Source organism: Calonectris borealis, chromosome 1 (assembly GCF_964195595.1).
Source record: "Calonectris borealis chromosome 1, bCalBor7.hap1.2, whole genome shotgun sequence".
NCBI lineage: Eukaryota > Metazoa > Chordata > Aves > Procellariiformes > Procellariidae > Calonectris > Calonectris borealis.
Window position 1 is genome coordinate 124,832,948 of NC_134312.1, and position 13,086 is coordinate 124,846,033.

Here is a 13,086-nt window from a genome sequence, read left to right on the forward strand (position 1 = left end):
TACATGCTGAAGAACAAAGCCTTTTTCCAATAACCCAGTGAATAGATTGAAGTTGTGAATCCAGCGGTTGAATTCTACTTCTATTCTGTATAATTATTCATCTCGTTGTTATGCGGTAATTTTAACTATGCTTGATGGTTTATTTCAATTGCTAGAACATGAGCAATGTTTATCTTAAATTGGTGTGGATGTGCATACATTTCTGAAAATTGTGATGAGATTTAAATTAACATGCATTTTCTGTTTAACATACAGTAATAGTGTAGGTAAATAGGAAAGAGAATAGCCTTGAGGGCGTGTGGGGTTACCTGTAAGAGTTCTGTATGTGGTACAGAACTGTTGTTTGTATAGCACTTTTATTTCAAGATACATTAACTAAACTTCAGACGTTTCTTTTGGAAGGTGCTTCCCCACTGAGTTCCCCCAGTGTGGGGAAGAGTAGATACTTGTTTTGCTGTTTGTCATTGCACTAAGTTGTGTTTTAAGGTAAACCCTCCACAAAATACCGCAGCGTAGGGAGTAATTGTCAAAGCAGCTCCTGCGTATCCCAGGTGAGATGTCTTCTGATGATCATTAGATAGATCAGGATAGACAATTTTTGTTTGTCACACAAGTTTTGAAGTAGTTTGGGAATGCGGTACAGGGAGCAGACGGGAAAAAAATGCGTATAAAAAGAGCTTGTGGCCCCAAGCAGGATCTTATCCAGGCAAAGAAGAATGTAGCTAGCTGAGCAGAGGACATTTCTAGTAGTCTTTCCTTTGACTTCTGAAAGAAAGAATGAGTCTGTATGGATCTATTTATTTATTTATTTATTTCCACCACTACCCCTCAGCCAAAGCAGAACCTTCCCTGAGGACGCTTGAGATGCAATTTCCTGTGTTCTTACTGTCAAAAGTTACATTATTATATCTGATAAAAGGGAACAAGATACCTTCTTTTCTTTGCCATTGAAAGGTGATAGGAGAGCCAACAGATGAAAGTAGATAGTTGGGAGACGACTTCTACAACAGCAGTACATGGGAGATCCCAGATGCATATCCTTTCTCTTCTGATGCTATTGTGCTGTACCAGGATTTTCCTACTTGTGTTAGCTCTTCTGCTGCACTAATTGCAATTTGCTTGGTTAAGTGAATTTTTCACTGTTTCAGTCAGAAAGGACCAGGGCTTCCCGTCATGCACGTATGATATTACTGGCACTTTCATTGTAACCCGTAATCAGTGTTGCCTCATTTTGGCTGTATCTTTTTTACCTTTCTCTCTTTGTGAGAAAGTATTTTGTACTCAGCTTAATTTTCTTCTTAATAAAATGGTAGTGCCTGAAAAGTAAGTTCTTTTGGAAGAGTTTTCTTTTCAGATCTGTGGGCAAACACATTCTGCTGTGTTTAACAGTAAAATGTTGACTTATTGTGAGTACGCTGTCTTTCTGAGATCACTTTACGTATGCCTCCATGGGAAAAAATATTTTATTTGGGGGAAATAATTGTATGAACTGAGATGGAATCAGTGCCCTGGAATAGTAGGGTTAAACTTGAGCTGTAAGTCTACAACCTGCATTATGTAGTGGACATCAATCTGATAAGGAAATGAAAGTCCCTACAGATGCTGGAGGTGACCCTTAGAGAGGAGCTCAAGGGACTCGTGATATTTCTTAAAGCACTTCACGACCAAGCATTTTTCAGTGTCTGATTTTCAGTGATGCAGTGGATGGTATTTAGCCCAGATTTATAGCTTTGATATGATAATGACTTGCCCAGAATAATCTTGGGAATCCCTAGTTTGGCAGTTAGGATTAATGCATCCCAGCAGGCTCTGCTCTTATCTCTTTGCTCACACTGTTGCTCCTTCAGCAACAAAATTCAATGTCTTCTAATTGACGTTCCTTGAAATATGCAGGAAAAATTCAGCCCACAGTGACCGGGGTATGACAGTGGCTATTAATTGTATTCTCTTACCAGGAAACAGTAGATGAAAGTCACAGCTGCCTAATACTTCACCTTTTGTTGTTCTAATTAAACCCTTTTGATTCTATTGGTTTTAACTTTTCTAAGCTATTTCAGAATGTGTGTGTGTGTTTGTCAAAAAATGCTGGTGTTCAAAACTTGAGACAGCTGTGGCTGGTTTTTCCTCTCTGTATTAGATCTCAGCAGTTTCAAACAAAAGTCCATTTGCTCTGTATTTTATTTTGCAGTTTAGACGTCAAGGGCAGAGCCAGAGCAATTTGGTTGAAAGAAAGAGATTTCTGACTTTTGCCCAGTCTTGGAATTAGAAATGTTTCCAAAACTTGGCTTGGGACAGAAAACATCTTCCAGCTGTTTCAGACTTGAGTCTTTTGAAATGTTTAGTTTCTGCTCTTAATCAATACAAATAGAACTTGGAAAAGTTTTTTTTTCTCTGTAAGATGTAGTACTTTTAAGTCATAACATACAGAAAAATTGGGATTGCAGTGCCGTGTACGATAAGTTCTAGTGTAGATTCAATCTGACTTTCAAAGGCGATTAAAAGTTAAGAGCTGCTTGCAATTTCATGACCCAGAAGAGCGGTCCTGCTGGGAAAGCCGGAGCTACTTCCGCTAAAATCGTTGCAAATCCCGACGTCCTTGGAGGTCGCTGGGATTTGCGAGTGGCCGGTCACCACGTGTGGTCAACGCCCGCCCATTCGGGGCAGTGGCCGTGCCGGCGTGGTCGGAGCCGGCGTAGCGCGCTGCCTCGCGAGCTTGTTAGGGCGAAGGCCTGTCTGTGGCGTGATGCTAACCTGTCTCTTTTCCCTGTTCCAGGTGAATGCACAATATTTGCAGCCGTTCGTGATTTGATGGTTAATCTTACGCTGCCCCCTGGTGGGCGTCCCTAGACACTTTTAAAAGAAGGCTGAAAGTGAGACAAAACCGCAAAAAAAAAAAATATATATAGTAAAGCCTTCGGTTAAAAGAGGACGTTTTAATTTTACCTTTTTTTTTTTTTTTTTTTCCTCCTAAGAGCTAACTATAATAAACTGGCAAACTTTCAGGGATGCACTTTCATCAAATGAGTATCACCGTGACTTTTGTATAGTGCTGTTGTATAGTGTGTTTTAATGGGAGACACTTCAGACTAGGTAATAGATTGAAGTATCAGCTTGCTGGTAATAGATTTAATATTCTGTTTTATACTATAAAGATTATGAAAATGCCAAACTTGTTTGTTTTTCTGTTTTTCTTATGTTTTGGTGTAATAGTCTTTTTTTAAGGCAGGTCTGTCATTTTTGAATACTGTAAAACTGTGACAAACTTTATATTGAAGCTGTATTTTAATATGACTGCTTTGAATCCTTAAACAATTTATTTGGGCTTGTTGTAAACATGTCCCCAAAAAGCAATATTTAATAAACTGGATTAAAAAATCTTAAACTGGATGTTGTATAATCTTAAACTTTACTCCTCTCCACTATAACCACTGGCCAGATCTCTTGTATTCACACTTACTTGGCTATCTCTGTATGGGATCTTGTTTCCCCACACACACACACCTGCTGCTCACTTTAAAAAAAAAAAAAAACCACCCAAAAAACCGCCCAAAGAAACAAAAAAAACCCTTATTTATTCTGTGGGTTTGATTTGTTCCAAGTCGTAGGAAAACAGAGTTTGTTCATTTTCCTGGTTGTATAAATAACCAGTAATTACTTAAAATAATGCTTCATTTCTTACAGTCATAAGGAACTACATCTGTTCTGTCCCAAAAGCAAAGTTTAGTGGAAGAAAGCACCTTTTTTTCATCTGTCATGGAGTTTGTAGTTGTAGATACCTCTATAATAACAGAGTATTATTTGTCTTATTGTAAAGGCAGGTAAGATAGAAGCTTGAACTGTATACCATGAAATTGGAGAAGCTGATCCAAAACAGCTGATCCAAAAAAGAAACAACCTCACGTTTAACTTTTTGAATTGGATGTATGTAGATAACTTTGTCAGTGATGACTGAAGGCTCTTGTAATTGAATAAAATTTCCATCCTTAGGAGTTACTCTGTCATTTAACCATTTGTCCTCATGGATCAGTACTCTCAAAGTTCTATTGAGTTCAAGTTGGTTTCCTGACTTCCTGCAAGAATAGCTTTCTGCTACTCTGCCTCACTCCCTTTGCAGAGCTCCGTCAGCTCCCTGCTCAGCTGAAGGATGTTTTAAACGAATTTCAAAAATCTTTTGGTGGATGTATTCTAGCTTGCCTTGCTGGCTTTGAGGCTGCCCATTTCCCCTACAACTGTCGCAACGCTTCTTTCCCTGTGAATGAATGAGTCTCCTTCAAAGCTCTTTGCCATCGGAAATAATCTTTTGGTTGGTGTCCACTTCAGATTTCAGCCTTGAACCTGTGGTTTTCGGTGTTGGTACTTTTACACTGACCTGTGTTTATCTAAAATCTTTTATGCAGTTTCTGCTTCTGAAATGCGAAACTTGTCCACTGGAGCGAAAACCCTGGCAATCTTTAAACGTTGTTGCTGCTGCTACTCAGTTGGAAAGATTTTTTTATTTCTGTCTCTTCACAACTAAACTGATGTTTCAGAACAATTGAGAGGTGATACAAGTATGTCTGAAAAAGACTGGGTACTAGTCTGGATTCAAGATCTGAGCATTCCCATGCCTAAAAGCAGCTTTCTGATACACAGAGAAGTATCTGCTGTTCTTTGTGCTAAGGGGCAGGTGAGTGTGCTGGCGGGCAAAGGCCCCCCGAGAGCTTCAGCGCTTGAAAGGAAAAGGGAGGGGGAAGGTCTACCCATAGGGCAGAGATCACAAAATATGTAAACTTGGGGCAGATGGTTATGAACTGACATTCCCAACCCGAGATTATGGGAAGATTGAATTTTATCTGATACACACCACTTCTCTTAACATATACCACGTTTTATGCCTTTATTAACTAAATCCTCAAGGAAAATGCTACTAGTAAAAGGAAGCGTTTCCCACTGACCAGCGGCACTTGTTCCTTTCAAAGAAATGACCGTGTGTATTTACAAGTGCAGTTTTAAGTTTAGTTTCTCATGTGTTCAGTCTAGTTTTCTGGTAGCCAGATGTTATACCTACCTGCTGCATTGGGACTATCTGTAGATTTTAATTGTTACAGGAGATTCAATTGTCCATTTATTTCACTAACAATGCAGCAGTGACTCCACATCCTGTGGTACCCACAGATTGTTTCTCATTAACCTGCCTGTGGGACAAGTGCGAGAGAAATTATTCAGAGAAAAATAGCAGTTCTGAACTGATCCGCAGATCTGGCATAGCAATGTTAGCCACTGTCAAATGGGAACACGCAACTTTTTAACTATCCAAAAAGCCATCCCAGATGACAGCAATGGACTTTGTGCTATAACAAATATTGATCAAGTTGTGTTAAAGGTCTGCTTAATACAGAAAAGAGTGGAGAGGCTTTTTTGAGTCCTGCAAACACTCAGACAAGGAGCTGAATCAAGGTGAATTTTTGGAGGTTATTTTTGCTTGAAACTAAGTTTAAATTACTTGCTATCCTTACACATTTGAGCGTAAGGCACTCCTGCAGGCACAGCCCGCAGGTTGCCTTTGAGACTGCAGATTTTTAACTGAGTTTACAAAAATTGCAGGAAACAAGTTCTGATAATAAGTAGCTGAGACAAAACAAAGTTTCATAAAACTAGAAGGTGTTTTTTCGTTCAGGAGCTATAGTTTGTCTTTAAGCATGTGCTCGGTTTCATCTATTAGTTGAAAGCTACTCTAGTTAGCGGGCATTTTAAAGCAAAATCTTCTGTATGAAAAATAGCAGATAGACTATTAGGAGAATATTTGGGTCACTTTAATCAGATTTATGATTGAACTGTCAAAGGTGTCACTTCAGAAGCTGTGCTACACTGGTTATTTCAGGTTAAGTGGTTATAGTCGTTGCCCTGGCCCAAATTTTCCATGTACTACAGAATTTCAAATGTTTCTAAGGTAAGAATGTATTTCAATAAATTAATGTGTAATTGAAATGTATTAACCGTACGTAGCATCTAGACTGTAGTTGCAAAGCTGCGACTGCTGTGTAACCCCATAATAGCAATATAATTGGGAGTTTCGTATGTAGATTAAATTACATTGACTTCAAATACGCGAGGCTTTTCCTAAGACGCTCCAACAGCTGCCTGGTGGTTCAGCGTTCAATAGGGAGATCATAATTTTTTAGGAATGTTTTTAAGACTTAACTTTGCCTCCAGGAGCATCAGGAAGCAGTGCTGTGCTGTCCCTTCGCTGCGTGACGCTCTCCCCATGTACTCCCAGCCCCGCACATTCTTCCAGAGCGGTAATTAACTTCTTTGGGAAATGACCCCTCAAAATAGGTTTTACAGGAAACATCCGGCTGCTGCTCCGAAAGATAAGAGATGCCGAGTGCGGAAGGGTTGTACTCGTGTTGGTTGGGGGCTGTGCAGAGCAGCACGGATGCGGAAAGCTACGGCAGCTTAAGCCTGGACAGCGTGAATTCCTGCCCCAAGAAGTAGAATTCGGAGGGGCCTCCGGAGGCAGAGCCCCCAGAGCAGGCGCCTCCCCTCGCACTTCGCTGGAGAGCCGCTGCACGCAGCCAGCAGCGCCTGGCATAAGCGAGTGCTGCGGGGAAAATGGTCTCTTGCTATGTGAAATAGGGCTGCCGTGAAAAAGTGTGATGTTTAGGTTTGTCATCGACATGTTTTACTCCCCCTATGATTCCCCACCACCGCACATGTTTTTAAAAGGCCATTATCAAGGCTGCAAATACCCGAGCGGGGGAGTTCCAGCTGCACCCGAGGCTTTCTTTTGGCGAGCAGAGGCTAAAGAGGGAGTTTGTCAGAAACTACAAAGAAGTGGTGCGCTAACAGGCCCGTCTGAGGTGGGGAAGGGTTTTGCTGACATCCTTGCCACGTGCTGGGGCAGGCAGCTCCTAGGGCAGAGCGGGTCCAGGTGAGAAGGGGTCCCCTCCCTCTCCTCTGCCACCCCTGGGGGTGCGCCTGCCTCCTGGATGTCTGACCCCTCTCAGGGTCACTTCAGCTCATCAGAAATAAATGAGGAGCCCTACCCTGCCCTTAGGAAACCTGCACTGTGGCCTTGAAGCACTCACATCTCCGCACTGCCGTAACCTGGTACGTGTATGGACAGGCAAGCACAGCCCCAAGCCCCCAGCTCTCGCCTGCAGCCCCCCACCCGCCTCGGTGCTCCTGCGGGCAGGGACCCCACAGGCCAGGACCGGCCTCCCAGCAGCCTGGCCAGCCCGACAGCCCTCCGGTCCTGCCGGCCCTGCCTGCTGCCGTGCGGGCTGCTGCTGATCGGGCAGCGTGCTGCTTTCTGTATCTTTATTTTTGAGGCTTCCTGCGTGACGAATACAGCCTTGAAAGCAGCTGGCAAGCTTGCGAAGCAGCAGGCAAACCGTAGGTGCTGCATTTAAAAGAGACAGAAAAAAGCGTTCCCATCCTTTGAAGCCGATTTTGCAGCAGAGGGAGGGAGGGGGCGGCTGGGGGGCTGCAGGCCAGCCTGGGCCCCGCTGTGCTTTCGGCACGGATCTGTGCAATGTCGATCCCGCAAAACGGGGACGGAGCCAGCCCGGCGCAGGGCTGTGAGCTGCCGGTGGTGTCTCTGGTGCCGCTCTGCACCGAAGCTCCCGCCTTGCTCCTCAAGGTTACATAGAACAGAATAGAACAGACTATTTCAGTTGGAAGGGACCTACAACAATCACCTAGTCCAACTGCCTGACCAATTCAGGGCTGACCAAAAGTTAAAGCATGTTGTTAAGGGCATTGTCCAAATGCCTCTTAAATACTGACAGGCTTGGGGCATCAACCACCTTTCTAGGAAGCCTCTTCCAGTATTTGACCACCCTCTCGGGAAAGAAATGCTTCCTCATGTCCAGTCTGAACCTCCCCTGGTGCGGCTTTGAACCATTCCCACGCATCCTATCACTGGATGCCAGGGAGGAGAGCCCAGCACCCCCCCTCTCCACGTCCCCTCCTCAGGAAGCTGTAGACCACCATGAGGTCGCCCCTCAGCCTCCTTTTCTCCAAATTAGACAAGCCCAGAGTCCTCAGCCGCTCCTCACAGGAGATGCCTTCCAGCCCTTTCACCAGCTCTGTTGCCCTCCTCTGGACGCATTCAAGGACCTTCACATCCTTCTGAAATTGCGGGGCCCAGAACTGCACACCGTGCTCCAGGTGAGGCCGCACCAACGCGGGATAATCGCCTCTTGACCGGCTGGTTACGCTCTGTTTGATGCACCCCAGGACATGGGTTGCCCTCTGGGCTGCCAGGGCACGCTGCTGGCTCGGGTTGAGCCTGCTGTCGGCCAGCACCCCCAGATCCCTTTCTGCAGGGCTGCTCTCCAGCCACTCCGCTCCCCGTTTGTACTTGTTATCAGGCCTCTGCTCGTGAAGTGCTGTACTGCTGGAGGAACACGTCATGGTTTTCATGCACAGGTGAGAAGCCGTGTTGTTCATTGTGTACCTCCACAGAAGCAATTCCACAATACTGAATGATACTGCATTTATCACGCGCTGGTGCTATTAAATAAGAGCTAACACTTTGACTTACTGATCTTTTAAGACATAGCAGGACAGACTAGATCTTGTTCAATTAAATCTATCCCCTGCCCTTCTCCCATCAAAAGCTGCAAGGAAAAGAAGTGTTTGTATACGTGTGTCACCAATGAGGTTGAAAAAAAAACGTAAAATGGATGTATGCCTTAACTGTTTGGGCAGCCTGCAAAGCAGAGCATTTCCTAAGGATTTAGCTATGTTAAAATAGGTATTTTAGTGTGAAAACTGAAATGTAACTTCAAATACTACTGAGACATCTTGCCCCCCACACGGAAGCAGCCTGGTTGAGCCCATCTTAACCACGAGTCCTGCTTAGCTGTCACCTCAGTGCCCAGAGAAGAGCTGCCAGCTTTTCCACCAGCTGAGACCTAACCTGTATTTGAACCTAGCTCTACCCTTTCCACCTACTGTGCACTTTTGGGTTCAAGTTTTCCAGTTCCGCTCTCGGTTAACGTGTCGGGACACTATATGAGAAGCCGTTTGCAGAGCAGCCATCCCGGCAGCGCTCTCCTGGCAGCTGCTGCCATGGAAAAACACCTCTTCTGTTCTCCACCCTGTTGCGCTGCACCAGCAGGGATGCAGGAGTCGGCTGGGGAAACCGAACCGCAGACCTCGGTTTTTGCCAGGCACCTCTTGGGAACCTGCAGCGGTCACGCTATTGAATTTTCTGTTTACCGGGAGTCTCCGAAGGGTGGGCTCAGTTCAAGCACGTTTTCCCCTGCTAAATAAAAGCAGGCCAGGGAGCAAACTCGGGCTTGCTGTGCTGACCTGCAGAGCCTACTGGCTAGCAAGCTTCCCGGCTCTGTTCCGGCTAGCTGTCCATAAGCTAAATTTGCTTGGGGTGGGTATGGACACTTGTGGGGGCGAGCAGTCAGGGCCACTTGTCTGAAGGGCCCACGATGGGTCCTATTCCTCTCACGTAGCAGTGTAGGTGCAGTCCCTCACCATCACGTAGCTCCATGCTGAATGCGCAGGCATAACGTGTGTGTTTGGGGTAGCTGTGGATGCTCAGAAATGTTAAACTCCTTTTGATTTCTGTGGGCTGGAATTTACCTCGGGAGTGACTGCTGTGCTGGGTAGTGTCTTTCTTTTTGTGGTATCTCACAAATGGCAAACAGGGCAAGCTTTAGAAATAAATTCATTCTTTTCTATGCTGCAGGTATCCGGGTCTATACATAGTCAACTTGAATTAATCTTAGATTTGAAAGCACGCTCGTTGGGCCTGAAACCAGATTTGTAAGTTGCTTTCCTCTACACACTTCTGCATTTGTTTTTCTGCGTTTGTTTTGTTGCAGATGGGTGCTTGGAAAAAAGAAGTTTGTTTATACAACCTCCTACCTCTTGCTCACTGCACGGTTTGGCACATTGGTACCATCCACGTTGAACTCTTGCTGAGGAGTCAGCTGCTCAAATAGGGAAAGATTTAAGTCTGAAGGATTAAGTCTGAAGGAATCAACCTTTTATTCAAACATGCTGCTAACTAGCAAACAGCACATTCTGGGCATCCTGGAAGAGGTTTATTCCCGTTTGTTTCATTTACTTTGGATGATATGACCTGGAAACGTCAGTGGCATTCCCGGTCAGGTCGTGACGCTGGACCGAGTATGCAGCTGAAGCCCGAGGTGACCCATGAGCCGTGTGGGTTTTGTTGTGCAGGTTTACCTAGCTTGTGGGCAGAAGAAAGTTTTTGGGCCAGATTGGTGGGACGCAGCAGCGCTCCTCCATCTTTTTAACTTCTACAGCTGCCTCAGAGACAGACATACATCAGCAGAAAGTCACAGAGGTCATCCTGACCAGAGTATTTCTAAGGAGCCCTCTTTTCTTTCATAATATGTAGTACTGTACAGCCCTATATTGTGCAAGGTATTTGTGGGCAGCAGTACCAGTGCTGGGCGCAGAGTGGTCGTGGCCCTGCGGTGGCACTGCTGCTGCTCTTCATCTTCTCCTTGGAAGACTGGAGGCCGCAATGAACAGATGCGTTCTGCAGAAGTGAGTTTCTTCTTCCTCTTGGCTGAAGGGGTTTGGGAGGGAGACCCAAGATTCACTGTTGCAGAAGGTGACAGAGGTCTGACCACTCATACAGTTATTAAAAAAGGTAAAACCAGGGGTTCTGCTTTGCATTTAGTGAGAAACACAGGGCTGGCAGTGGCCTCCTGCGTCTGCAAACCCAGATCCGTTGCAGGCAAACGCGCTGTAAAATGCTGTTTATAAACTTGGCAGGCTCCATCTTAAAGTTACGTGCTTTTGCCTAAACTCACAAGTCTGCTCAGTATCCCCTGGGGAGGCTCTTGGAGCTCCTCACTACTCTGAGCTTTGTGGTGCACTACAGATATTATGTCAGCCACAGAAAGCTATTAAGCGTCCAAGGAAAAAACTGCCCCTTTTCCATCTTGTTTCTGAGCTCCAGGCCCTTTGGGCAGGATTAGGACCACAGTCAGGCAGCAGCTGTTAAATTGTGATTTTGGAAGCATCTTGATTTGTTCTCTTGCAAGAACAACAACAACGAAATCCACCCAGCCACAGCTCTCTTCTAAAGACCTAGCTTAAAGTTAGGGAGGAGTGGAGGGAGCTGGAGGGAGGAGTGTAGCGCAGGCTGGCCCAGGGGTGTTCAGCACCCTGGGGAGGACCCACCACGGGCTGGCTGGAGGGACTGTCCCCAGCTGCTTCCCTCCTTCCCCTTCCCCGTGCCACTCTCCCAGCCCCAGGCGCTGGGACAACCTCCCTGCAACTGAGAGGGAGCAGGAACATCTCTCTTGGGCTGGCGTTGCCTGTTCTGTTGTCCTTTTCGCGCCTCAGACAGGTTGGGTTGGGTTGGGTTGTCCATGCACAGGAGGAGGCAGATCCATGAGGTGGATTGGAAGAAGAGATGGGAGGGTGCTTGATCTCCGCACAAGTAAATGAAATAGAGCAGGAATTAATAAAGATTTCAAGAGATCTAGAAGAGCAGGAGAGGTTGCCTGAGAAGATACTTCAACTCTCCCCATCGAACTCGATTTATCGTTTTAGAGAGGTTAGTTTTAGGAAAGCAGCAGGCAGGTAGCTCTGTAGGATTCCTTGTTTGACCTTAAACAAAGTATTTGCTGATGAAGGTCTGCACGAGCAAAGGCAGACTTTTAGGTTGCCATGTGACAAACTTGGAGTCCCTCTGAAAGGGATCAGAAATGTTCTCCAATTCACAACTCTCTTGTTCTAGTCCATCGCAGCAATTTTGCAGGGAAGGCCTCGCGTATTGGCCTTTGCCTCCGTTGTTGGCTTTTGTGAGCTGCTCTCTCGCTGCTCTCAGACACTTCTTACCTGCCTCTGCCAGCAGCAGGGCTCCTCAGTTAACCAAACTAACCAAAATAAATTCCAAAGAAGGAATTTTAAAAGGAAGTTATTTTTCTCTGCTTTTTTTCCCATCCCACAGTTTCTTGGAGCTTTTTGTTCTACAGTCAAGACTTTGCATGCGTCATGCTATGACTCTGGAGGACTTAAGTTAGCAAAGCTTATACAAAAAAATAATAAAGCCAACTTGTCATTATCGGGTTTTGGAGAAAATTTGAAAGACTATTTATGTCTACATAGTTTGATTTAACACTACGAGGAAATTTTAAGGCATTTAAAGTTTTAATCATTTAAAAACTTTTAAATGGAATTATTACAAAATTAATCTTTTATGCAAATTCTAATTCCAGTGGAGATAGCTGAGACGGGGGTTACTGGGTTTTGGGGTTGCATTTTGTTGTTTGGGGTTTTTTTTCAATGTGAAAATCATTGTGTTTTTGCAAATCTGAATACAGCAACATTGTGCTAATCAACAACAGCGAACAGAAAGGGAGGCTGACCAGCCTGTATCGTTGTTTTACTTCAGTGCTTTTCATACCTTAGTTTTTAAGGAAGGACATCAAAATCTTACTCTGATTCTCTTTGACTTTCCAAATTTTCCTCCGCATTTGAGTTGCACAAGCATTTAAATAAGTAAATAAATAGAAGTACCACCCTCCATCCCACCCCAAATCTTTGCCAGGGTGCCCCACATGCTAAAACATGCAGGATGAGCCTGGTTCAGGGATTGGCAGAGCGCAGGTTAAAGCTGACAAAACGAAGATCATGCAAGCTGTGCAGGAACAGGCCAGCCATGGAGAATTAATTCACATCATCCTCTTGAGCGAGAGGTATCCTGAGGAGCCTGCTTCTGGCTGGCACCCGCCGGAGCGCACCGGAGGAGCCCTTTCTCAGCGAGAGCAGGCCTGGACCCAGGACTGCACGGAGCCTTTCTGAACTCCATAAACACTTTGACTGTGGGAAAGACTTCTGTTTTTTTTTTCTTAAATAAAAATGTGGCTCTGAATCCAGGTTGAAAGGAAGATGTGTTTAACCCTTTAGTTTCTGGCTGTGGGAGGGTGCTTAGCATACACCTACATACACACTCCATTTTTACTTTAGGTGAACCCACCTGCTGGATCTCACAGTGTTGTCCCAAATTTGGCTGTGTTTGACTGCTTTGATAATGTTTTGCACAGAGAAATTGGGTCGTTATTTTTTTTCCCCTGTAACGCCTCTGTTTCATTCTTG

The 13,086-nt window shown here is 45.0% G+C and overlaps 1 protein-coding gene across 6 annotated transcripts in view; it reads left to right on the forward strand.

The window, feature by feature from the left end:
• Positions 1 to 3,382, forward strand: part of MED14 (mediator complex subunit 14) — a 38,697-nt gene extending 35,315 nt beyond the window's left edge. For all 6 annotated transcript variants that reach the window (XM_075174042.1, XM_075174066.1, XM_075174051.1 and 3 more), the window contains one exon: positions 2,774 to 3,382. In XM_075174042.1, coding sequence (XP_075030143.1) covers positions 2,774 to 2,847 — 74 coding nt within the window. In that variant the 3' untranslated portion in view covers positions 2,848 to 3,382. The remainder of the gene's footprint in view (positions 1 to 2,773) is intronic.
• Positions 3,383 to 13,086: the final 9,704 nt, after the last annotated feature.